Consider the following 27494-nt stretch of genomic DNA (forward strand, 5'->3'; position numbering starts at 1 on the left):
CCAATTTATTGTCCAGTGAGCAGACGCTGGACAAGATGATGGAGGGGAGTGACGGCCGGCTAGGGTTCGTTGTTAGCCTAGCACAGACACCCGCCCGTTTTCCGCGCTTCCGCTTCCTTGAACACCACTTGCGACGTCCTCTCTCCCGGCCACCGGCATCAGGCGACGCCGAGGACTGAAGGCCTGTTCTTCGCAGCAAGCCGAGGTCGCGATGTTTGCAGAGTACATCATCATGCAGGTTAATAACTGCATGATTTCTGAAATGTAATATCATCTGGCGGTCGTATACATGAACACGTACACATGCACCTTGAAATTCGGGCTAAAACAAAAAGAAAGCACCATTTTGGTTCCGGAGTGGCCGCTGCGTGCTACTGCCGCGGCGCCATCTAAAAGCACTTTTATATTTATTTTTAATTATACTTTTCCGAAAACCTTATTCTTTATCCTGTTTATTGAGTTATATACTTCCCTCATGTTTTGGGAACAGCATTATGTAGATACCACACACGCTCTGGAAAAAATAAATAAATAAGAGACCACTGCCCAATCTCCAGATGTGAACCCTAATGAAAACCTCTGGAATGTCATCAAGAGGAAGATGGATGGTCACAAACCATCAAGAAAAGCTGAGCTGTTTGCTTTTTTTGCAAAAAGAGTGGTATAAAGTTCCCCAACAGCAACGTGAAAAACTGGTGGAGATCATGGAGCTAAAACACATGCAGATCGGGGTTATTCCACCAAATACTGATTTTTTAATGTTATTTAGCCAAAGCATGAACACAATTTGTTTACAAATTATTTGCATTTTGTTTTTATTTGAGTTATTAAAGTTCTGCAAATACTGCATGATCTTGGGTTATTTTAATGTGTTGTCATTTCCTTTAAATATACACTCTAAATAACAATAGGTATATTTTGAATTTAGGAGAAATATTGTCAGCAGTTCACAAAAAATGAAACAAAACTGTTCATCTCACCAATACACGCACCTGTAAGAAAAAAAAAACACAAGAAACTGATTATTTTGCAGTGCTCTCTTATTTTTTTCAAGAGCTGTATAAATATAATATTCACTTAATCAGAAATACTATTATTAGAATAAAAGATTTACCTGCAGTGGATTTAGTTGTTCGAAAAAAGGAGAAGCTTAAGACTTCTGCCGTTCTGAATAACGAAACTTCAGTGTCTGTTTCTAAAACCTGGTCTTTCCACTCTAGATTCATTTCAGCTTTGTGACATCATAACACCACTCCCCTGCTGGGACTTCCCTTAATGACACATTTGCAGGTTTCTGCCACTAGTTTGGCACATATTTACTAATGAACTACTGTAGCTAATTCTTCTTTTTTTTTTTTAAACAAATTAATTTGCTGGTACAGATTGTATTTCAAACTATTTTTATTCATGCACGTTTTAATCACGGACAGTCAAAAAGTATCCTGCGTCATACTGTGTGGTTGAGTATGTGTCCATGTCAGGAAACCCCTCAGCACAAGGGTCATTTTCCAACACAATGTATAAGGTGTAGTATTTTTTCCAGCTTGTTCCCGCTTAACATTGTGATTACAGTTGTGCAGTTTCTGATATTTCCTGCTTGTGTATTGAACCCTGCTGTTGATTATCACTATAACTATAACTATAACACGCCTCTGAGTTTGCACACATGTTTGAAGTATGACTTTTTTATTTATTAAAAGTCACTTTTTGAGAAAAAAACAAACAGATAACTCCTCATTTCATCTCAATTGCTTTCTAATTGCTTTGAAGTTCAATATTTAACATTCTTTAACTTAAAATGAGTAGTCTAGGTAAAGGGCAGCAAAATAGACCATTAACAAGCAATTTTAAACATTCTAGATGACAGAAATCAGCAATCCAGAGTTTAAAACAGTACATCACATTGTACACAATTCCCAAAATATTACAATATTAAAACATTAAAACCATGATTAAATATGTTATTGTTACTCAGTGTTTCACAGCATTTAGCTGAAAAGCATCCTTGATGTTATGGGTTCACCTCCCATACCTATCAGTGCATCCTCACAGAAATTGCCGGCTACTTAACTCCTAACATTAGCTAGCCTATAAAGAGAATGAGAGACAAGACCATCCTGGACCTTATCTATCATTACTGCTGTGGCAAAACCAAATGCTAATCACGGTTCATCTCAACTTATCCTATCTTACCTAACAGTCCTCATCACAGCTTTCCTCCACATCCTGCCTGCCAACATGGTCACCTCTCACACCAGCCAGTGCATCCTTATAGAATTTGTAGACTGTCTGACAAACTCCTAATTCACCTGGAGGGAGGATGAAAGACAAACTATCCTGAACCTGAACTATCCCCAATCATATCCTATCATGATCCTCAGAGCACCAGCTGGCCCACTTCTTCCTACGCTTTAAGACAAAATGGTAACAAAAATCACCAGTGCACTGCTGCTTGCAGCCCAACTAACCACCACAGATTTCCAAGACCAGAGTTTCTTCAACAGCATTTAGCAGATCATAGAATTTACGTGCTCTCTGTCTGTGTAAGAGGTACAGTGCCCATTCTGTGTGTTGTTCCTCCACTATGATTTCTGGGTTGTTCAGCTTCACACAAGATTTAACACAGGTGCTGTACACATCTTTTGAATGGTGTCTGAATGCCAGGTTAAAATCATACATAAATACACTACAATACAAAGCGTATGTGATGTGATATTTTGTTTCATGTCAGCTCTTTCTTTCTCTCTGTCTCTCTGTCTCTCTCTCTCTCTCTCTCTCTCTCTCTCTCTAAAGTCACCGACAAATGCCCGGAGTCGAAGGCAAATCGGAGCTTGTGCACACGAGTGACAATTGCGCAGTGTGATGACCAAAAACTCGATCTGAGAGAATCACAGACTCCCGTGAAATATTTGGCATGCTCAATATCTGGACCTGTCGGCCACTCAAAATCCTGCAGTGTGAAAGGAGCTCTGAGTGAAAAATAACTCGGTGATGACCTACAGCCAGTGAGAGAGCAAGCTACAGGGCAGTGGGCAGTTCAGGGAGGAGATACAGACCAGCCATATCAGCAACAGCACATTGCAAAATTATTCATTTGTTCAATTATACAGAATGCACAATCCTTGTTCCCCACACTGACCATTTGGATTTTTAGCATTTGAAACTTTTTGCGTGGTTCCATTTGCAGTCTCGCATGAGAACACTGATCTCACTTGTGATCTTGCGTTATTTCCTTATTATTTCTGGTATTCGTTCGGTTGTGAAACACAGTTTGTGGACCAGAGTTGTCGGTGATTCTTCCTATTGTGAAGTCCTGCAGTGTGAAACCTCCTTTCGCTGATCCATCGTGCAGCATAAACACAGCAGAGACTGAACGCTACCCCTAGATAGTCATGCAGTGTGAAAGCAACAGTGATCTTCGGCATAAGTCAGCTTTGTTGAAACTTCTCTAAGCAAGTGCATCTTTTCGAAGTGACTAGCAGCCTTGTCAGCTGACCTGAATACTTTGTGCTGTCCACAAACAACATGAGCGCTTGTAGGCTTCTGCAGTGAACTCGTGATGCTTTGAAAGCAGACAATGCTGGCTTTTTTTTTTTTTTTTTTGACAAAACGTGTTTAAGGTTTAGATCGTGCTATATATGGAGAATAAATAACGACAGTCAGTTTTTTTTTTTTTTTAAATATGCCGTTCATCACATTTTGCAAATGAACTCTTCATATATTATTAATAAGTTTTATAAAAAATTTATTTTTTGTATTAGTGGATACAGGTTTGTCATTATACAGTTCAAATGAATTTAATTTTTGAACAATAAACATTGTCACAAAGCAGCTTCATAGAAGGATTTAGATCATTAATGAACAAGCCAGAGACATCAGGAAAAAGAGGACATCTGGAACAAGGTTTTCCAGACTTCTGAACCTGTCCTCTTTTGGGTGATAGCAAATGATGGGTTATATATATCAATTAATCCATACAGCTTATTATTATAGCCATAACCAAAAGTGCACTCAGTAAGATTCCTGGATGAAGCACACTATAGTATGTAAATGAGATTATAAACTGAAGTGCACTTTTTCAGTGGATCCATGTGGGACAGCAGCAGCAGGAAGTGAGACACAAGTGCAGAAATATACTCATTTACAGTATCTCACAAAAGTGAGTACACCCCTCAAATTTTTGTTATATTTTGTAAATATTTTATTATATCTTTTCATGTGACAACACTGAAGAAATGACCCTCTGCTACAATGTAAAGTAGTGAGTGTCCAGCCTGTATAACAGTGTAAATTTACTGTCCCCTCAAAATAACTCAACACACAGCCATTAATGTCTAAACCATTGGCAACAAAAGTGACTACACCCCTAAGTGGAAATGTCCAAATTGGGCCCAGTGTCAATATTTTGTGTGGCCACTACTATTTTCCAGCACCGCCTTAACCCTCTTGGGCAAGGAGTTCACCAGAGCTTCACAGGTTGCCACTGGAGTCCTCTTCCACTCCTCCATGATGACATCACAGAGATGGTGGATGTTAGAGACCTTGCGCTCCCCCACCTACCATTTAAGGATGCCCCACAGATGCTCAATAGGGTTTAGGTCTGGAGACATGCTTGGCCAGTCCATCACCAAGGCAGTGGTCATCTTGGAGGTGTGTTTGGGGTCGTTATCATGTTGGAATACTGCCCTGCGGCCCAGTCTCCGAAGGGAGGGGATCATGCTCTGCTTCAGTATGTCACAGTACATGTTGGCATTCATGGTTCCCTCAATGAACTGTAGCTGCCCAGTGCCGGCAGTACTCATGCAGGCCCAGACCATGACACTCCCACCACCATGCTTGACTGTAGGCAAGACACACTTTGTATACTTTGTATTCCTAACCTGGTTGCCGCCACACACGCTTGACACCATCTGAACCAAATAAGTTTATCTTGGTCTCATCGGACCACAGGACATGGTTCCAGTAATCCATGTCCTTAGTCTGCTTGTCTTCAGCAAACTGTATGCAGGCTTTCTTGTGCATCATCTTTATTAGAGGCTTCCTTCTGGGACGACAGCCATGCAGACCAATTTGATGCAGTGTGCGGCGTATGGTCTGAGCACTGACCGGCTGACCCCCCACCCCTTCAACCTCTGCAGCAATGCTGGCAGCACTCATACATCTATTTCCCAAAGACAACCTCCGGATATGACGCTGAGCACGTGCACTCAACTTCTTTGGTGGACCATGCCGAGGCCTGTTCTGAGTGGAACCTGTCCTGTAAAACCGCTGTATTGCCCACCGTGCTGCAGCTCAGTTTCAGGGTCTTGGCAATCTTCTTATAGCCTAGGCCATCTTTATGTAGAGCAACAATTCTTTTTTTCAGATCCTCAGAGAGTTCTTTACCATGAGGTGCCATGTTGAACTTCCAGTGACCAGTATGAGAGAGTGTGAGAGCGATAACACCAAATTTAACACACCTGCTCCCCATTCACACCTGAGACCTGGTAACACTAACGAGTCACATGACACCAGAGAGGGTAAATGGCTAATTGGGCCAAATTTGGACATTTCCACTGTACTCACTTTTGTTGCCAAGGTTCTAGACATTAATGTCTGTGTTGAGTTATTTTGAGAGGACAGCAAATTTACACTGTTATACAGGCTGGACACTCACTACTTTACATTGTAGCAGAGGGTCATTTCTTCAGTGTTGTCACATGAAAAGATATAATAAAATATTTACAAAAATGTGAGGGGTGTACTCACTTTTGTGAGATATTGTATATTTCATAAATTTTAAAAAGGTTTGCCAAAATGCAGGATGATTACAATCCATGACAAGTTTTACCAACTCTATTCATCAAAAATCATGATCATCATGGTTTTATGCATTTTGGCAAGTTTATTTTAAAAATCTAGTCTTGGACTTGAGTCAATGGACAGATGATCAGTGGTGCTGAGTTTTCCAGGCAGGGGCTGAAGAATGGGTAAAGTTTCTCAGTAAAAGTCTGACCAGTGAAAGAGTACATATGAGACTTTGCATCAACATCATAGTAGGAGATCAGACCTTCCTCATAATCCACAAACACCCCCACCTTCTGAGGCGCCTGTTTCAAGGAAAGAGGGATGGGGGGAGTATCCAGAGCTACATATTCAGCCTGGTTATCAGACACACACCAAAATCCATTTTCAGGGCATGCTGTAATTATTCCCTTCCTATTAACAGACTGTCTGACCACTCCTAAATCCCACTTGGTCTTCCCTTTGACCAGCACCTCGTAGTAAAATCTTCCTGTGGAGAATCCCTCCTTCCCGAGCACACAGACACAACGATCAAACCTCTCTGGATTATCAGGGAGATTCTTTATTCTGTTTTCACATATCACCTCTGTGCCATCATTAGACAGTGTGAGAGAAGGATTAGCTGTGTCAGGATCCAGAGTTACATCCACTAAGAAAAAGAAACACAATGTACACTTACAGTATACAGTCATTATACTCATGTAATTCTATAGGTAAATATATCCCACTGACCTGCATGTTGCCGGATTATTTGTAGTTCTGTTTGTAAGAGATAAACAATGAGTATTATCTGCAAGATTCGAATGGACATACATAGTATAATATGGTTTATAAGTGAAAATGGCTTTTAGCTAAGTATCTTTATTAATAAATGTGATATTGCTTGCTTTCTAAAAACCCCTTTGCTCCATAAAATCTGAGTAATAAGTATAATACTTACCATTTTGAACAAACTTCTCCATTCCATTATTTAGTACTTCTTGTATAATTTTTCTTCTCAGTGTCTCCACACTCAGATGATTAATAGTGACATGAGTCCAGTCCTGGGTGTGTGGAGGGCTGCACAGTGACGGGTAAATCTACAGTACAGCAGGAGAGAGGAGAAATCCCTCAGCATGGGGACTGCTGTCCTGTCATGTGCTGCATTGCTATTGAGAAACAGAGGGACTCTGACCTTTAGGAGGTGGAGGTGATCCTCAGTGTGTAAGAACTTCTCCAGCTCAGTGTTTCTCCTCTTTAGCTCAGTGATTTCCTGCTCCAGCTCTTTAATGAATTCTTCAGCCTGCTTCTCTTCTGCTTTCTTCCTTTTCTCCAGCTCAGCCTGGCTTCTCTCAGTGTAGAGCATCAGAGTTCTGCAGATCTCCACCAGATCTCCTTTCTCCTTCTCTTTGGTGTCCTACAGGAATTCAATCAATGGATTTCTGGAAAAATCTTATAAATGCAGTTGTGGTCTTCAAACAATTTTTAAGAGTGTCAGTAAAGATGAGGTGTTCCAAATATTGTAAGATCATTGGGTTCTTATTTCTTTAATTCCATTTTTAAAACAGCATCTAAATTATGATGCTAATATTTTGAAGGCCTTTGATTCCTCAACAATGAATCCTTAGTCATCTTTTAAACAATTAATCAGCATTGTTTTTGAGCTAATAATTTATGCACTTATTTTTTTTCTTTTCTTTTTTTCAAACCCATTCTTCTAGCATTTTCTAGAAAAGTTTGAGACTAGCATACTTTTGGTGTATATTGAAAGAAGTTTTTAGATTCATGTCTGTACATAATCAAGGCCCAACCTTAGGCATGAAAGAGAGTTTGACTGAGAAGGCTTTTCATGAAGATCACTTGACTGTTATCTGAGAATTATTGCTGTAATATATTTTTGTCCATTAAATATGCATTATTTCTATATTTCTGTGTGCATCATTAATCTATGCATAGCTTTTATTCCATGATTTTTGTTTAAGCTGGTGAAATATTAGTACTCATGCAGTTTTGCTGTGTGTTTTACTATGAACACTTACTTTATTAAGTTCCATAGCATGTCTGATTTCTTCAATCTTCTTCAGCCGTTCCTGGATCATCTGCTGAATGAATTTGTGTATCATCCACAACTCGGTCTATAAGAAAACAAAACGTAGTAATGACATTTTTGGATTTTTAACATTCAATTTAGTCATTCTCTGTCTAAAGGTCTCTCACCTTATTATCTTTACTCTCCTCCTCTACAGAAACAGTGTTATGAGTTTTGTGCTCTCCCTCAGTACAGAACTGACACACACACATCTGGTCATCTCTACAGAACAGCTCCAGGGGTCTCTCATGTTTCTGACAGATGTAGTCCTCCAGGTTCTCCACAGGGTCTATTAATTTGTGCTTCATGAGTTTAGCTGTAGTTTTATGAGGCATCAGATGAGTGTTACAGTAAGAAACTCCACAGTGCAGACAGGACTTTAGAGCCTCCAGCTTTTCCTCAGTGCAGGAGTCACACAGAATCTTCTTAGTCTTGGAGGGAAGCTGCTCCTTGAACTGAGCAGCAAGTGACGAAATAAACGTATTCACACGTAGTTCAGGATGTTTAGGGAATTCCTCCTTACACACTGGACACTGGCAGTGTGAACTGCTGTCCCAGAACTCTTTGAGACAGATCATACAGACGTTGTGTCCACATGAAGTAGTGACTGGATCAGTGAACACATCCAGACAGATGGAGCACTGAAGCTGATCTTCTGATAGCAGACTTCTGGAGGAAGCCATGACTGACACAGGGGGTACAAAAATGAGTTTAATTTAAGACAACATCCCACATTCAGCACAACACTGTATTTTCACAATTCTAAAATGTTACCACCACCCAATCAGAACTACAACATCCATAACAGAGAGCTGCTGGCAGTCAAGGTGGCATTAGATAAGTGGTGTCATGGGTTGGAGGATCCACTTTACTGTTTACAAGTTTCACAGATTGTAAAAACCTCAAAACAGCTAAATGCTTTCAATCCATGCCAAGCTTGCTGGACACTGTCCTTTGCCACGTTTAATTTTTACCCTCTCCTACCAGCCATGTTCCAAAAACACCAAGGTTGACTCTTTGTTCCAGCTGTACATGGCAGATTCCAAAAAGGTGAGCAAGAAACACATGCTCCCACCATCATCTATGAGATTGCACACATACCCAATCAAGAAATCCCTCGCTCATATCTTCCAGACAGGAAGTTTGTGCCCCCTTCCCAGCGTGACAGGCTCATCACCTAGGCACATACCACACTAGCCACAAGTCACCCTACTATATATCATACATGCAGAGGTTTATGTCCTTCTGCTCAGACTGCACAAAAGCCAAGGTTTCTTGCATTTTGCCAGCAGGAAAACTGGACTGGTGTCACTGTCCACACCCTGGTCCTTTTATTCTGTGCCAAAAATCAGGAAGACTGGGCTCAGGTTCTACCAGGTAATATGCCTAAAACTCCCTAAGACACAGTGTGGGCTCAGCTACCAGCTTGCTTTGTTCCCTAGAATACCAACTTCACCTACTAATATGGTCTCCGTGGGGTATACGTCCCATAGCACACACACCTTGACATGTTCTAAGTCACTTAACTTCTTATCATGCACACCTAATCTTTGTGTTATATTTCTTCTTGACAAAAGCAGGAAGAAAAATATTTGACATAACAGCCCCAGTTTATTGCCAATAATAAATGAAACTAGTACAACTCCACTTACTACAGGTACAAACCAAGCCACCAATGTCATCAGAGATGCCTCACCAGCTAAAAAGAGGAACTCTACCTTATGAGTTAAAAAAACAAAACTGAAACATGTGCTATATGATTTGCCACACATTATCTTTCTCATAATCAGCTTCTTATATCTGCTCTTATATCTGCATCTTATGTTAAACTTCGATAGTACATTAGACATTGTATAAGAAGTTAATATCAAAATTGTTCTGAACATTAAGTTACCTGTGCTGATTTTTTTAAAGAAAAACTGAAAAGCTTTAACCAGGAGATTGTGTTCTGCTGAAAGGAAAGGAATTCTGCTTTCATTTCTCCAAAGTGACATCACAAGGCCACTCCTACGGACTGTCTTTTTCATGGTACATTTCTAGTTATACATTGTTACTTCATATCAGTTTTGGTCAGACTTTTTCAACCAGAGTCTGTCTTTTACTTTTCTTATCATTTCATTATTGTGTGTAATTCAGAGTGTTTCTATTGAATGAAATAAACAATCATGGATGTGTCATTCCTGCATTACACAAAATGCGTGACCTGTTCAAATGTGTGATCTGTTTTGTTTTGTTTGAACAAGACAGGTTATGAACAGGTCAGCTTACAGAGTACGCAAGAACAAAAAAAAAAACAGTTAACAAGTGAGTAAACAATCCAATTTATGTAATACAGTTAGCAAAACTGTTAGGAGCACTTTACACATATATATATATATATCTTCCCTTTCCTCTTAACGGACTCTTTGACCACCACTCCTAAAACCCACTCAGTCCCTCTGACCTGCACATTATAGTATAACTCCTCCTTTCCCAACACACAGACACAACGATCACAACAACCTCTCTGGATTATCAGGGAGATTTTGTCTCTTCTTTCCACATGTAACTTGTTTCCCATAATCAGACAGGATGAGTTCAGGATTCACTGTATATATGTACATATTGTGTAAAACTGAATATTTATGTGTGATCAGTGAATTCTCACAAACCTGCAAATTGCTGAAATCCTTTTAGTTCTGTTTGGAAGAGAATAATGGGTAATATTATTTGCTGGTATGATTAAATGTGCATTAATTAAATGCCTATAATTATATTGAGGCACTGTAACATTAGCACCAGAAGTTTGAAAGTTGAGATGTGGAGCTGCTGCAGATCTAACTTGTTCCAGCACATTCCACAGAGCCTTGATTTTGGGAATTTTATGGCTAGGACATCAACTCTTCTTCATGTTCCTCAAACTGCAATTGGGAATACTCTTGACATGATGGAGTTCAGCTGGTCTTTAGGTAGGTACAATATGTCAAACTGATATCCACATGAAAGCCTCAACCTAGGATTTTCCACCAGAACATTGATCCACCGTCAGGGCATCATGGTGCTATATCTTTACCAGGTAAACACCTCATATGTACATGGCCATTTATATGATGTTAAAGAACATGGGATTTGTTGGACCAGGCAACCTTCAAGGTCTACTCAAATGTGTCCATTGGTCCAGCAGCAGGGTCCCTTGCTCTCATTTTCATGGCCTGGGCTCAATTCCCAGGCAGGGAGCTAACCCAGCCACTGTGGGATTAACTCTTAGTCCCAGTCCCAAGATTGGATAAAATGGGAAAGTTGAATCAGGAAGGGCACCCAGCCTAAAACCTGTGCCAAATAAAATAGTAGGGGCGACCCCTATGCTGGGGAAGAGCCGAAAGAACAACAACAACATCTAGTACTAATTGTGCAGGTTTGACCTTCTTCTCTTGAATGTACTCTTTTTAAAATTGTAAAAACGTGTTTGATTTTACTCCTAATTTAAGAACAATCCTACTGCAAAAAAGAAACTGTCCTGAAATAATATATCCATTTTCTTGATTAAAATACAATGAAAAGAGTCAATTGTTTAATCCAAAAAAAGAGACATGAACTCCGTAATTGACAAGTCCTAACAAAAGGTAGTGAGACTATGATTCTTTGAAATGAGCTACTAAAGATTCCTTCACAGGGTTGCCTGGTTCTTGCAAGGTTCCTCTGTCTGACAGGGTGATGATTTGGCTGTGACAGTGTCTGAGTTGTTTAAATGTACACCAAATGACACTCAGAAGCTCCACTCTATGGCTTTATGTCTTTTTTACTGGTTGTCTGTTTTTGACAATTCAGTTACAGTGGAATGCACAATTCATTACATACGAATGCCCTCCCTTATGAATTTTCACCTTAAGAATTGAAAGTTTGCAAGAAATTTGCATCTGCATACAAAGCATTTTCTGCATACGAACAGACCAAACCGAATGGCAGCTGAGTTGCTCGTACATCCGGGAGCCATTCAAAACTTGTTTGCATCATTGGAAAGCCAAACAAAGCCAACCGAAGTGAGTTTACGAATTTTATCATTTTATATTTTTTTCAGTCAGTAAAAGCTGTTTGGAAAGATTCAACGCACGATACCAACATTGCCTTTGACATGCGTTCAAGAGCTAGGTGTTTTTTGGCCATTGTTGTTGTTGACAGATTGGTGGTGTGGGTGGTCTGTTCTATTTTTAGCCCAAGCTTGGTGGCACGGCTTCCTGTGAAGACCCTTGACATGGAAGGCTTGGCTTGGATCACTTCTTTGTAAGCAGCCATACAGTTTACATATGCTTTGTATTGGGAATATTGGTCATATTTTTGGGTGGCTGGAACGGATTATGGGAAAATTTGTTTCACAATACAAATTTTCACCTTAAGAACTCGCCTCCAGAACAAATTATATTTGTAGGTTGAGGTTCCATTGTATTTTAGGTTTTGTATCAATAAATTATAAGCAGGGAAAAATTAATATCAGACAAAGAGACCACTTTAACCCAAACATAAAAATCTTATAACAGTGAATACTTACTGATCCCATCAATTGCGTCTACTTCCGTATTGAGCATCTCCTGAATCTTTATTCTAAACAGAGTCACCACACTCAGAGGAGAGTTAATGCTCAAATCAATCCAGTTCTGGGTGTGTGGGGGAATGCGGAGAGCCGGGTAAATCTACAGTACAGCAGGAAAGAGAAGAAATCCCTCAGCATGGGGACTGCTGTCCTGTCATGTGCTGCATTGCTATTGAGAAACAGAGGGACTCTGACCTGTAGGAGGTGGAGGTGATCCTCAGTGTGTGAGAGCTTCTCCAGCTCAGTGTTTCTCTTCTTTAGCTCAGTGATTTCCTGCTCCAGCTCTTTAATGAACTCTTCAGCCCGCCTCTCTGCTGCTTTGTGCTTCTCCTCCATCACTTTAGGCAACTCAACCTGGCTTCTCTCAGTGCAGCATATCAGAGTACTGAAGATCTCCACAACATCTGCCTTCACTGTGATTTTCTGCAGGAGATCCAAATTTTAACAGGAATTTTATGCTTTTTTATTTTAATGAATAAAATTTTTATTTCATTTTATTCGACTTACTTTATTGAGCTCTACAGAGTGTTTGAGTTCTTCAATCTTCCTCAGTCTGTCCAGGATCATCTCCTCAGATTTTGCTTGCATCAAGCACAACTCAGTCTACAAGAAAAGGTGAGTCATAAAAAATCACTTCTTGTTCTACAGAAGTTTGATAATTTATTATAACCTCTTTTCTAAATCTTTGTCACCTTAATTGATTCAACTTCCTTCCCTATAGGAACAGTTTTGTGCATTTTGTGCTTTCCCTCAGTACAGAACTGACACACACATGTCTGGTCATCTCTACAGAACAGCTCCAGGGGTCTCTCATGTTTCTGACAGATGTAGTCCTCCAGGTTCTCCACAGGGTCTATCAGTTTGTGCTTCATGAGTTTAGCTGTAGTTTTATGAGGCATCAGATGAGTGTTACAGTAAGAAACTCCACAGTGAAGACATGATTTTAGAGCCTCCAGCTTTTCCTCAGTGCAGGAGTCACACAGAATCTTCTTAGTCTTGGAGAGAAGCTGCTCCTTGAACTGAGCAACAAGTGATGAAATGAACGTATTCACATGTAGTTCTGGACGTTTATGGAATTCCTCCTTACACACTGGACACTGGCAGTGTGAACTGCTGTCCCAGAACTCTTTGAGACAGATCATACAGAAGTTGTGTCCACATGAAGTAGAGACTGGATCAGTGAACACATCCAGACAGATGGGACACTGGAGCTGATCTTCTGATAGCAGACTTCTCTTGGAAGCCATGACTGACACAGGGGGTACAAGGTCTTTAATTTAAGACAACAAAATACATCCCACATTCAGCACAACACAACATTTCTGATATATGGAAGAGAATATCTGACATAACAGAAACAGTTTAAATTAATTGGAAAATTTACTTTATATGAAGAATGCAAAACACTAAACATTAATAAAATAATTGATTTATTAAGTAAACCAGTACAAGAACACCCAGAGAGTCATTTTATCTCTGCCAAAACCAGCTTCATAGATCTGTTCACTGCTCTGTTTATATAAAAATAATGGTTTATGTTCTGAACATAAAGTTACCTGTGCTGATGTTTAAAGAAAGACCGAAAAAGTTTTACACTGGAGATTGTGTCCTGATGAAAGGAAAGGATTTCTGATTAGGAAGTGTCTTTGTGTTTAGCTTTCATTTCTCCAAAGTGACATCACAAGGTCACTCCCAGAGCCTTTTTCGTGGTAGATTTCTAGTGCACATTTTCACCATCAGATGGCAGACATTTGCCATTTATATCTTGTTTCTTAGGTATACAGTATAAATATTGTGTTAATATTGCTCTATTTTAAACAGTGAATATGCTGGTTTAAAAAAAAAGATATTGTACTGTTATAAATTACTCTTTTTTAATAAATGTTTAATTGTTGTGCTTTAAAAAAAAGCTAAATATATATATATATACAGGGGTTGGACAATGACACTGAAACACTGGCCAATTTAGTGTTGGAGGTTTCATGGCTAAATTTGACCAGCCTGGTGGCCAATCTTCATTGATTGCACATTCCACCAGTAAGAGCAGAGTGTGAAGGTTTAATTAGCAGAGTAATAGCACAGTTTTGCTTAAAATATTGCAATGCACACAACATTATGGGAGACATATCAGAGTTCAAAAGAGGACAAATTGTTGGTGCACGTCTCGCTGGCGCATCTGTGACTAAGACAGCAAGTCTTTGTGATGTATCAAGAGCCACGGTATCCAGGGTAATGTCAGCATACCACCAAGAAGGACGAACCACATCCAACAGGAGTAACTGTGGACGCAAGAGGAAGCTGTCTGAAAGGGATGTCTGGGTGCTAACCCGGATTGTATCCAAAAAACAGCTGCCCAACTCACTGCAGAATTAAATGTGCACCTCAACTCTCCTGTTTCCACCAAAACTGTCCGTCGGGAGCTCCACAGCGTCAATGTACATGGCCGGGCTGCTATAGCCAAACCTTTGGTCACTCGTGCCAATGCCAAACGTCAGTTTCAGTGGTGCCAGCAGCGAAAATCTTGGGCTGTGGACAATGTGAAACATGTATTGTTCTCTGATGAGTCCACCTTCACTGTCTTTCCCACATCCGGGAGAGTTACGGTGTGGAGAAGCCCCAAAGAAGCGTAGCACCCAGACTGTTGCATGCCCAGAGTGAAGCATGGGGGTGGATCAGTGATGGTTTGGGCTGCAATATCATGGCATTCCCTAGGCCCAATACTTGTGCTAGATGGGTGCGTCACTGCCAAGGACTACCGAACCATTCTGGAGGACCATGTGCACCCAGTGGTTCAAACATTGTATCCTGAAGGCGATGCCGTGTATCAGGATGATAACACAGCAAGACTGGTGACAGAGTGGTTTAATGAACATGAAAGTGAAGTTGAACATCTCCCATGGCCTGCACAGTCACCAGATCTAAATATTATTGAGCCACATTGGGGTGTTTTGGAGGAGTGAGTCAGGAAACGTTTTCCTCCACCAGCATCACATAGTGACCTGGCCACTGTTCTGCAAGAAGAATGGCTCAAAATCCCTCTGGCCACTGTGCAGGACTTGTATCTGTCATTCCCAAGACGAACTGATGCTGTATTGGCCTACTGGCTGCAAAAGGACGCCCTACACCATACTAATGAATTATTGTGGTCTAAAACCAGGCGTTTCAGTTTCATTGTCCAACCCCTGTATATATATATATATATATATAGGGAGTTATTTTTTAAAAATGAGAGGTTTTCTTATAATGCACTGTTTTTAAATGAATTGGGGTTTTCTTGTTATTAAAACAAGAAGAAGAAGAAAAGTTTTCTTGGCAGCAAGGAAAAAAAATTGTCATTTGTATCATTCTCTTTATATAGAAATGTTTCTTTTTTACAAATAGATGCTGATGGGATTTTTTTCCTCGCTGGCAACATCTGTACTGTAGAAAAGCAGACAAGAGCAATTTTTGATTATTATGTTTTATTGAACAGATCCAACCATTAGAACAAACCTATACAGTAATGTGTGTGTGTGTGTGTGTGTGTGTTTTCAGCCACACAGGTTAAGTGCAGTTTGCTTTCTGCATCTTGAGTCATTTACACATAAACAAAGAAACAAAGCATATTAAACAAAATCCAGGTCCGCTAAAAATGTGCAGTCAGGTTTCAAAATGTAACTCACTGGAACTTTCTTTAGAAAGGACAAAAATGCTGACGCAGAAACATGCCCTTATTCCCTTTAATTCCACCAGAAATGTGGGGGGGGAGTAAATGCCACTTTACTACCTCATTACCTACAAACTACTGTTAAGCCAAATATGTGCATATAGAGGTACAAAACATTTCCTTGCCTCAAAAATATTTCAAAAGTCTCCTTTTTTACTTTCACATTAGGGCCAAAATGAAACCAGGGACGGTATAAAGTTGAGGTTAAGACGAGGATTTAGGAGAAATCTAAGTGATCTGAGTTGGCCTGATGAAGGAAAACCAAACCCAGTTCTCTTTTTTATTCAAATGGAAAAATACAAACATTTAGTGCAAGTCCAGTTACAAGCTGTTACACAAACACACACTTCTCAGTTCATCAAATCTAATTTGCATAAATTCCCCCAAAAATGAAAAATCACTGACTTTATGTTGAACAAATAAATGGTGTGAACGTTTTGGAAGCAGCGAGATGAAGATGAAGATGAGAAATTTAAACTGTGTTAGCCCTAGGGAACTCGGGAAACTCTTCTGGAACTCAGGAAACTGCATGTTTTGGTCTTTAGTGTGAAATGTGTAGTGGTGATTTTTGGGATAATTTACAGCTGGATGTTGTTTATATACACACACACACACATGTCTATATACACCAGCCAAAGAAAAGGGGATCTCTCGTCACTTTTGGCCTAATATAGGCTTTGCACGTACAAAAGCACACCTGCAAAACTCTAATCATGAAATCGTCTAATAAATAACGAACTGCGCTGTTGATCCTAAGATCAGTACGGTTTAGTTGTTTGGATAACGCTTTGTTTCTGTCTTATTCCATCTAAATGTTTCACTGCTCAGTTTTACCTAATAATGTTGATAGTAAGAGTAATTTATTAAAAGAAAAAGATATGTTGTGAGGGCTTTTTTATTATTGTTCCCACAAAAAAACTATAAACAAAGCAAACAAACAAACCCCAAAAGCTAATATTTCTTGTGGGGGCTTTTGTTTGTTTGTTTGTTTCTTACCACTCCACCTATCAAAAAAAAGACCAAAAACTAACAATGAAGGTGCCTCATGAGTTTTTTGTCCTAGCATTACAAAGCAAAAACAAACAAATGCCTCAAGAGTTTAGTTGTTGTTGTAGTTCAAATAAAGTAAGAACAAACAAAAGAATACCGAATATGTCCTAGGAGAGCTTTTTTTTATATAATATTTTAAAGCAGAACAAACAAACAAATAAATTTCTTTTTGAGGAGGCATTTTGCTATAGCATTGTCGAGCAAAACAAACAAACAAGCACATAAAAACAAATTCCTTGTGGGGCTTTTTAAAGTGTTGTAAAGTAGAGCAAACAAAAAAAGGCTTTTGTTACAGTGTTGTAAAGAAAAATGAACAATTGAACAAGCAAACAAACAAATGGCTAGAGCATTGTAAAGCTAAACAAAAAAACAAACAAACAAACAAACAAACATCTTGGAGGGCTTTCAATACTAAAGGAAAACAAACATATGTCTTAGAGGCTTTTTGCTATAGCATTGCAAAGCAAAACAAGCAAATTAACAAATGTATAGGGGGTTGTTGCAGTGTTGTAAAGTAAAACAAACAAAAACATACAAATGACTTGGGAAGGCTTTCTGCTATAGTGCTGTGAAAGCAAAACAAACAAACAAAGGTCTTGTGAGGGCTTTTGGCTTTAGTCTCTGTCCGCCATCCTTCTTCCATTTTATTTATTTTTTTTTACAATCCCCACAAAAAACCCTGCTGTGTTTCTCCTGAATATCACACAGTAAGTGAGGAAGATCTTTCTATCCCATTTGACTCAGTAGAGGACAGAATCCTGTGATTTCTTATTGCATCAGAAGCTGAGAATGTGGATGAAAAAATAAAGAGAAATTACAGATGGGGAATTATTGTCCCTTTGGCTGTGTGGATAAACTTGGCTACTCCTGATTTCCACGCTCATCCTGGTCATTTACACAAACTCTAACCTCATGCTCACTACCATTCTTAAGATTAACATAAAAATCATGGATGGGTGACAGATTCAGACCCACTACAGCACCACTCAGGCCTGAGAGAAAGAGAGCTCTATCAACTCAAACAAACAAGGAAAATGATGGGAGGAAGAACAGAACGTATGAGACTTTATAAAGAAACAGGTAAAATATATATCACACACCACAATTACCACCACAGACATCTAAAAAGACGTGACCTCTATATTCTCTCTGAGACAGCCAATCAGAGTGCACTGACCAGTCATGTGACAGGAAGTAAAAATGGTCCCTGGGCATCAGTGAAAGTGTAAGTGCTGAGGATGTCCCGTCATACCAAGAGACAGGACAGAGGGAGAGAAGAAACAAGACACCGCACGTGTGTGTGTGTGTGTGTGTGTGTGTAACTCTCTTCAGCATTTAATAAACTGATGTCTAGAGAGGGAGAAAGAGATAGATATATAGACAGATAGATGTGTGAGTGCGTGTGTGTGTGTGTGTGTGTGTGTGAGAGAGAGAGAGAGAGAGAGAGAGAGAGGGGAGGGGGAGTATGTGTGTGTTTGTGTGTGTGAGAGAGAGAGAGATAGAGAAAGAGGGAGTGTGTGTGTGTGTGTGTGTGTGTGTGAGCTAATGAGAGAGATGGTTAGAGAGGTTTTGCTGTGCTGATGGTTAATATGTGCAGTTTCACTGTTCCTCCTGTCTGGGCGTGTTAGGGTCACATGTGGGTGTGGCCTAAAAGGCTTTGTCCATTCAGGTGTGTGGAGTTAAAGGCAGCCTCCGTTCTGGTGGGCGGAGCTAAAGATCATCAGCTACTCAGGTATCCGTGCAGTTCCCTCGATGTTATGCTCAGCACCACTCCCGAGTGGTTGCCTTTTAAAAAAACGAGAAAAAAATGAACTCAGATGAACAGAATGTAGCTAGCTAAGGGTATTTTCACACGGATTGGGTCATGTGATGCACACACTGTTACCATAACAACACTTTTACCAGCACTTGCTAGCATATTAGCTTTATTACTGCCAGTAGTGCAGATGAAATAAAGTAACTCTAGTGATGAGGAAGTTGTTTCTACAGAGAATTTGAGTTGCTTGTGTGACTCGGCTCTTAAAGCTGTTGTTTTTTAATTATAAGACATGTTAAATCCTCTGTTTGTTATTCTCATGTATCCCTGATTGGTTGGGAGTTAAAACAGCCATAGATGTCAGTCATCTTACAAGCTAATGCTAGATTCCAAATAACAGAAACACAGACTTTTATCCAGTAACATTCAAAACATTTTCAGGTCATCTCTGGATTCTTGTGAACGTCTGGTAGGCGGAGCTACACGTTCAAATCAAGTCAGTGGATCCTCTGTAGATATTCATAACATACATCTATATCTTATATTTTAGAGCTGCATCGAATTTCCATACCATGTCACTGATAAAAAAATAAATAAACACAAAAGCGTTACGGTACCTCGGCCGTTACCCAGCGTCTGCGAGTCGAGGTCATCGTCGATAAACTCCTCCCCTTGGATGATATGTTGCGTGTCATCGCTGTGATTGACAGGACTGGTCATTTCCTGCTCCTTTTCATTGTGCATCTGGGCATAGACGTTACGTCCCGGCAGCTTCCTGAAACGTTAGCGCTCGTTAAGGAGCTGTGGATGAGGGATTGCCAGTGTGGAATGATGTGGATGTTTAGGAACCTCCAGGAAACCGAACTTGCTCTTGTTTACATCTTAAAAACTTTATCAGATCAAAGGTTACATATGTTTCCTGTATGATGAGCTTCTGCCATACACGCCCCTGTGAATGAACTGTTGCTATAGAAACGATAATGTAAATAAATCTGCACTAGTGTCAGAGCCACTGCTTAAGAAAACACCTTCGGACCAATCGGAACGCAGAACTGTGGTGTGATTATGTCACTTTTTGCATCATAAAATACGCTTTTTTATTTTTGAGGTGAGGCAGAAGATTGTCTTGATCTTCTGCGGAGCTTCATGAATTCTACTATATACTGAGAAACATCTCTGCGTTTAATTACATCGACATTGCTATGAAACTGGCGAATGTCACATGACATGGCATGAGTTGAGTGTAACTGATGAGGAAACATCTTCAACAAGAGCTTCCTTAACCAGGAACCCAAGGAACCTGGGGGTTTTATTTGTAGGCCACCAGATGGAGATGAGTGGAATGGGAACGATGATGTCAGTAAACGTGACAAAAAATTCTGGTGGAAACATCACTGCTTTGGTGGTTTGAAGGTTCCACTGTTTTGTCCAGATCTCAAGCAGCTTTTAGTTTCCAGCTGTTAAAGATTCTGCTACTTGGTACAAAGTCTTAAATTTGTTTATTTTTATAATTAAACATCATAAACATTAATGATATTTACAGATCAGAAATGGAATAATAGATGAGGTGCAAATGTACCTTTTAAACTTGTAGAGGAGGAAGAGTCCTGTAGTGATGAACGTGACGAGAAGAATGCCAGCCAAAGCCCAGAACCCAGGACTGGCAGCACCGATCCGAGAGTCTGTGTGAGAACACACACACACACACACACACACACACATGAATATGTATAAGTCTACATGATAGGAGTTTTGTACTTTTTCTTACAGCATGCAGAAATACTCACCCCCCCCCCCCCCCCACATACACACACATCATGGAAACAAAGAGTTAAAACATGCCAACACACAACACAAAAGAAGGCGTCACACTGCACCAAGAGGATTTTCAGAGGAAAACACGCTTTCCTATCTTCCTGTAAATTCCATTGAGTCCTACTCCACAGTGGAGGTTAGTATGAAGCTCATATGAAAGCAGACACTCCAGACTTTGTAGTGTTTCAGAAGGATTTCAGGTTTTTTAGCCTACTAGGATCGATATATTCATAGAAATGTTCCTAATTAAACAAAAATGGATATTTATTTCCAAACAAATGTTTGTATCTTCAAAGTCAATGTTGATCTCAAACCCATTTCTGCTCTCTGAGATACTCCAAGTGCTTGTTCATCTAAAAGCAGCTGAAATTTTATCTTCAACCAGTAAAATTCTGTGTAAGGTTCTCCAACAGAGGGAAAACACACTGAAAGCTAGCAGACTCGTTTTAGATCAGACTCACAGCCTGAACATCATTTGTTTCTTTACACTGATTGAAAATATCCCATAGGGTCAGTTCCATTAAGCCGACATACTGGGAAAAAGGATTAAGAAAGAAAATATGACTATAACTATATTATAAAATTTTGGTGTTTAAAACAAAACCGCAGAGTTGTGGGTTTGAGTCTCAGCTTCAGCGTGTTAATGTTACTCGGTCACTTTGAACCAAATTACGTGAGTAAAGTCAACTAAATCCCTTAGTGTAGATTTCAGCTGTTTCGATCTGCGGTGCTGACGGAAACTCTGGTTAGGAGACAAAAGATCAGAGGACAGAAAGGAGAAGGAGTCAAACTGGAGACAGGATTAAAAACCCACCGCTCGCGGCTGCTCTGGACGACACGTCACTAGTTATTAGCCCTTAAACACACAGCAGGAAGCTTTTACTCTTTATGCACGATACACACAGTCCTGCCTTCACACTGACACAGAGACAAATTTCTCCATTCTGTTCAAATCAGGTACCACAGAAGCACTTCTTTCTTTTGTTCTATGGATTTCCTTTTTATTCTTTCTTTCTTACTTTTATTTCACTTTCGTCTGCATTACAGCAGTCTTCTCTCTCGTTTGTGTGAAAGCAGGAAATGTCACTTAAACAATTTTTTTTAGAAATCTGGCATTTTTTAATACATCCATGGTTTTTTACTAGAATTTTCCACCCTAATTTAAAATATTTTGTGTATAATATAAATATATTATGAAAAGTTTTTGCTGAAGCATAAAAAGTTAAATATATACAAGACTGAGGAAAAAGGAAGTACGCCCTCCTCTTTTTTCTGTTTTTTTTCCTCATGTCTATGTGTTGGCTTACTGTATTGTGTGTTGTTGTTTCAGCTGAGGTGTGTGTTTGTTACTCAGCCACTGTTTGGTCTGTTGTGTACTGGTTTTGCTCCAGTATCCAGATCTAAACACTGCTTTACTACAGAACTACAGAATAAGATCACGTTTATAGAATACTGATTTTTTTTTTTACATCATTCTAACTGAATTGAACTCTTGTCCAGCCTTTAGAACAGTTTCGGCTTTGTCATTGGTTCCTGTATGGAAGTTTTCGGATCTTTCCAGGAACAGTAATATAACCAGATGTCTTTGTTGCGTTACCTGCGTCAGGATCCGACAGGGTCACCAACACTCTGAGTCCACCACGTACCACAAAGCTGATGTTACTCTCTTTCAGAGCCTGCTTTATGGTGGACACGTGCTATAACACACACACACACACACAGGTAAGCTTATTTAAGGAGTGGGTGTGGCATAACTGAGATTACATTAGAAAACCTTTGAGTGAAGTGTGTTAATGTGTGTGTGTGTGTGTGTGAGATTAGATCAATACCTTATCGGCAAACCCACTCCGTTTGGTGGACATGTTCTCTGTGGGCAACACGTATAAGTCTGCTCTGGTCGGCAGCCCAGGCTTCACCATGGCAACCATTGACTCCTGAGGAAGTCCAGTGATCTGGAAGGAAAAACATCCAGGAAAATTCATGAAATAGTCGCAAATGCTGGATGGATGACATCATTCTGACATGACCTTTGATCCTGTGTAATTTTAGTAGATTGCGTGTGTTTGTGAAGTGAAAAACCTTGGCCAGCATCTTGGTGACCACGTGTCCCACGTCCTCTCTCCATTCCGGGATGTTGGGGTTGAAGCGATCCAAGTTCGGACTGAAGCCAAGAGGAATGACATGGAAATGATCTGACAAGAAGAAGGTCAAAGGTTAAAGGTCTTGATTCTAGATTCGAGATTAATGTGTAACTCATCATCGTGTAGTAATGTTGTGCTCAGTTCTGCTACAACTGGAAAAAAGTCAAAAGAAACATTTATTCATTGAGATATATTTCTTTGTTAAAGTAAAATTACAAAAAGAAACACTAATTTTAATCTGATTTCTCCTGCCTTCAGCCTACGCTATACACTCAAGTTTATGCAACAGTGACACCCAGTGGACAAACCAGGAACTGTCATTTAAATCTTTCTTAATAACGCGACATTTTTTTCATGAAAACTATCTTTTCCTAAAAAGAATTCATCAAAAAAAACTTATATTAGAGCTCAAATAAACAGTGAGATTTTATTTAAAAAAAAAAGGATTGTAAGAAAAAAAACAGTTTCTAAAGATATCAGTGGACATATATGTGATATCTTACATATGGTTGCTATAGCAACAGCACGTTTACTGGGGTGTGTACTGCTAATCATAAACAGATGAAAAACTCGTTGATATGGTGAAGTTTTCTGTTTCTGTAGCATGTATTAAATAAAAAAATTAAAAAATAGCTGGTTTAAGAGGAACTCTGAGACATGACATTATGGAATTTAATAATAATCATCAGTACAGGGTTTTATAAGCTGCTTAAGCTTGAATATGTGAAAGATGTAAAAACATCTCCATCTCACCGTAAACGCGTACGGTTTTGCTGTCCTGCACCGTGGAGCGTCCGTTAGATGCTTGGACAGTGACGGAGATCTGACCTTCTTCAGAGAAGCTGGTGAGGATGCTGTTCTCCAGCGTCAGCCTCGGCTGTACAAGCAGCATTATGTTACTATGACACCTGAGCATATAAAACTATATATGACGTTGTTACAACCCTGAAGACGTACCTGCAGCTCCTCTCCGATCCACCAGTAGAAGACGGTCAGGTTCGAGTCCTCAGGTAGCACCACAGCAGTCAGGTTCACTTCCTGTTTCCTTCCTGCGATGGGCACCACTTCTAGGTGGACTTCCTGTAAAGGCTCTACAGACAAGAAGAAGCGATTACGATCATCCACTTCGCCGCTGTGGTGTAATGTTTTAGTGCCTCAGAGAGACAAAAAAGGATTTATTTTTATTTTGTATTGTATTCACCACAGTCAGATGTCTGGTTGTTAAAGCAGAAGATTAAGTAGATTTACATCACAAGACTTAAAAGGAAAAGCTAATAAACCTACTGGCTAAAAGGAAAACAACTTACAATTGAAAGGTCTAAAATTAAATTGGAACACCTGCAGTGTATTATGGGTAAAACACAGACAATCGGGTTACAACTCACGTGTGACCCGGATGTACAGAGTGGCCCGATCGTCACCGGCTGCGTTCTCCGCCTTCACACTGACCCGATAAAAACCCGGCTTCTCATAGCGGTGCTGGATTGGTTCATCTGTCACGGTTAAGTTCTGATAAATGGCACGGACGCCGTCTGAAAGGTCCACCTGGTACCGGGTACTGCTCGTATCACCCTGAGAGAGAGAGAGAGAGAGAAAGAGAATAATTCAAATCCCACAGCTGTTTGGATCTTTAACAGTAAATTTTTCTCACTTCTTAATTTCTTATAATGTGGAGCCTCCTAGTGGTCCAGCAGCAGGATCCTGTGCTCTCATTACCACAGCCCGAGTTCGATTCCCATGCAGGGCGCTAATCCAGCCACTGAGGAATTAACTCTCAGTGCCGGTCCCAAGCCCAGAATAAAATGGATGGGTTACGTCAGGAAGGGTATCAGGTATAAAACCTGTGCCAGATCAAAACATTCAGACCAAACAATCCACTGTGGTGACCCCAAACAGGGAGCAGCAGAAAGAATTACAACTTAATTTGTTACAATTCCAGCCTTTAACTTCTGAGACATGTTTACATTTATACAAATTTCCACATTTTTGTATACTTTTAATAAAATAATTTCTATATAATTTTTTTAATTCATATAATTTGTTTCAATCATATTGCCACATTTTACACATTTTTTACAAATTATATATTTATATATATGATAATATATATTTATTATACTTAATATATTTATAAAAATATCAACATATATATTTATAAAATATCTATTTATACATATTATAAATAAATATAAATAATATATTTTTGTCTCAGTTAAATGATAATTGTATTCAATTTATTCCCCAATTTTCACAAGTAAACAAAGATATATGTTATTCCATTAATTTATTTATTTTTCAAGTTTTTTAATTTTTTAATTTTTATTTATTTATTTATTTATTTGTTTATTTATTTATTTATTTATTTATTCCATTATATTAATTCATCATGTCTTGTGTGTTCACATGCTGTCACATGATGGCTTTAGTCAGATCTCTCAGTTTCAGGACCGTTTTTTTCCACATGATTTACATATTAAACAGTCGTAAAATGAGTGTGAATTTTACTAGAGACTCAAACAGGGGGCGTGGCCTAAAGTTTGAAGGCGGAGATCTGGATGATTAAAAACTCATATAATTTTAATCCGTTCACTTTCAGTCTCTCGTTTCCACACCACAGATTTGTGCCTTTATCAACCCTGTCCTTATACCCGAGCTACAGAAACCACACCTCACCCGCTCCTGATGGACGATGAAGGTGATGTCATCACCAGGTGCCACAGTAAGCATCTGCCCCTTGATGCCCAGTTGTAGACCTCTGGGGGGCATCAGAGGGCAGGCACGCTGCTTCCCGCTCTCCTCTTTATTCATCCCACCTTCACACGTGTTCGAGGTGAGCTTACGATAGCTGTGGGGAAGAAACACACACACTTGGGGTTAGATAAGGAACTGTAACTGTACGTGTACACACACACGGAATGATCAGATTAGTATTCACTACGGTGGCTGATTCGTTGACATTCCTGTAAAGCATGAGCTTCTAGTAAGAGTGTGTGTGTGTGTGTGTGTGTTTACTGTTAGCAGGATATAAGGCCTTGTTGAGAGCTTGCTATGTTGCAGTCATGCTTTGCTTAACACAATCCCCCACTTGTGTGTGTGTTTGTTTGTGTGTGTGTGTGTTACCCTGTGCTGGTCTTGTAGGTGTGTCCCAAATGGCAGTTTTCGGGCGGAGCTTCAGGGTCGTGCCAGAAGTCATGGTAACAGCGATCACCTTCGGCTTTGAGGCTGCGCTCGAATCCATAATCACTACAACACACACACACACACACACATCAAAGTGTGACATTAAACACAGCTATAGCACTGAAAGGTGTGTGTTTTTGTTTTTTTTTAAAAAGCAAGATGTCCCTTATATAAAAATCCCGCTTTGCTGAATATGAAATGAAACAGCTTCATTAACGCACACACTGTAACCATAGCAACACTAAACTGTCAGCTAGCTTAATATCTAGTCATTAACTATATACAGATCTTCTGCTTCATAACTCAAGCCACTCCTCCTATCCCCTCCCTGATCTGTGACCTGATTGGTCGAGTGATAGACAAGAGTTTGGAGTTACTCAGCTATCTTTTTATTTTCAGTTTGGTTCAAATTTTGGAAAAGCTTGAGTGTAAAATAAAAGCAGGCTGAAATGTGGCGCCGAGGCAGACGGTGAGCTCAGTACCAGCTGAAGTCTTTCTCGGTGCACTGGCAGGGTTTAGCCATCAGTGCAGACGTGTAGCTCTTCCCTTTAATGCACAGAGACGACTCCTTCCTTCTTCTGAACACTCGCTCCTGTCCCATGATACAATGCTCTCCCTGTGGAAAGACAACATAACACCCACCTTCATACAGGAAGTAGAGAGACATGTGGAGGAAGAGAGAAAGACAGACAGACAAAAAGAATGATAAACAGAAAAACAAGTAGGTTGACAGTGGATAGATGGTGGATAGACAGAAAGAGAGAGAGGGAGAGAGAGAAACAGATGACAGACAGACAGTTGAGTTGGAATCAGACAGACAAGTAAAGAGAGAGGCAGACAGGTCAACAGAGCAGCAGACAGACAAGTAAACTGAGAGGCAGACAGACAGGTAAACAAAGTGACAGACAGAGAAATAGGAATCAGATAGAAAGGTAAACAGACAGACAGATAATTAGAAAGAAAGACAGACCAGGTAACTGAGAGGTAAAGAGGAATGAGACAGACAGGTAAAGACAGACAGGTAAAACAGATGGATAGGTACACAGTGAGGCTGAGAGACAGGTAACAGAGAGACAGACTGGTAAAGAGAGATGCAGACGGACAGGTATTCAGATAGGCAGACAGATAGGTAAAGAGAAATCGGACAGAAAGGTAAACAGAGCAGCAGACAGACAAGCAAACTGAGAGGCAGACAGACAGGTAAACAGAGAGACAGTCAGAGAAGTAAACAGGGAGTCAGACAGACAGGTAAATTGGAATCAGACAGACAAGTAAAGAGAGAGGCAGACAGGTAAACAGAGATGTAGACAAACAGGAAACAGAGTGGTAAATAGGAATGAGACAGACTGGTAAACAGAGCAGCAGACAGACAAGTAAACTGAGAGGCAGGGAGACAGGAAGTGGTAGACAGACAGAGAAATAGGAAT

General features: G+C 39.8%; 2 protein-coding genes and 1 long non-coding RNA gene across 4 annotated transcripts in view; 1 reads left to right on the top strand and 2 right to left on the bottom strand.

The window, feature by feature from the left end:
- The first annotated feature begins 112 nt into the window (after nt 1–112).
- LOC131356096 (uncharacterized) lies at nt 113–7633 on the top strand. The gene is made up of 3 exons (XR_009204986.1): nt 113–238; nt 6786–6987; nt 7100–7633. It is a non-coding gene; the product is annotated as an uncharacterized LOC131356096 (long non-coding RNA).
- LOC131356093 (E3 ubiquitin-protein ligase TRIM39-like) lies at nt 5668–14076 on the bottom strand. The gene is made up of 11 exons (XM_058394901.1): nt 13976–14076; nt 13112–13668; nt 12927–13022; nt 12615–12842; nt 12378–12519; nt 7981–8537; nt 7803–7898; nt 6959–7180; nt 6725–6863; nt 6517–6543; nt 5668–6433 (listed from the first exon to the last, which is right to left on the bottom strand). Exons 2-11 carry the CDS (start codon nt 13664–13666, stop codon nt 5898–5900), a joined length of 2598 nt encoding a protein of 865 aa, XP_058250884.1. The 5' UTR covers nt 13667–13668; nt 13976–14076; the 3' UTR covers nt 5668–5897.
- A 1807-nt stretch (nt 14077–15883) lies between these two features.
- sorcs2 (sortilin-related VPS10 domain containing receptor 2) overlaps nt 15884–27494 on the bottom strand; it is a 177492-nt gene continuing 165881 nt past the window's right edge. The window contains exons 16-28 of one of the 2 annotated variants that reach the window (XM_058394249.1): nt 26550–26683; nt 26008–26130; nt 25561–25732; nt 24273–24459; nt 23845–23978; nt 23641–23764; nt 22826–22938; nt 22576–22698; nt 22344–22443; nt 21561–21602; nt 20511–20613; nt 19549–19706; nt 15884–18960 (exon numbers count right to left, since the gene is read on the bottom strand). In XM_058394249.1, coding sequence (XP_058250232.1) covers nt 18896–18960; nt 19549–19706; nt 20511–20613; nt 21561–21602; nt 22344–22443; nt 22576–22698; nt 22826–22938; nt 23641–23764; nt 23845–23978; nt 24273–24459; nt 25561–25732; nt 26008–26130; nt 26550–26683 — 1578 coding nt within the window. In that variant the 3' untranslated portion in view covers nt 15884–18895. The remainder of the gene's footprint in view (nt 18961–19548; nt 19707–20510; nt 20614–21560; nt 21603–22343; nt 22444–22575; nt 22699–22825; nt 22939–23640; nt 23765–23844; nt 23979–24272; nt 24460–25560; nt 25733–26007; nt 26131–26549; nt 26684–27494) is intronic. The other variant, XM_058394250.1, reaches the window with a different exon arrangement.

The sequence above is a fragment of the Hemibagrus wyckioides genome, linkage group LG07, assembly GCF_019097595.1.
Source record: "Hemibagrus wyckioides isolate EC202008001 linkage group LG07, SWU_Hwy_1.0, whole genome shotgun sequence".
NCBI lineage: Eukaryota > Metazoa > Chordata > Actinopteri > Siluriformes > Bagridae > Hemibagrus > Hemibagrus wyckioides.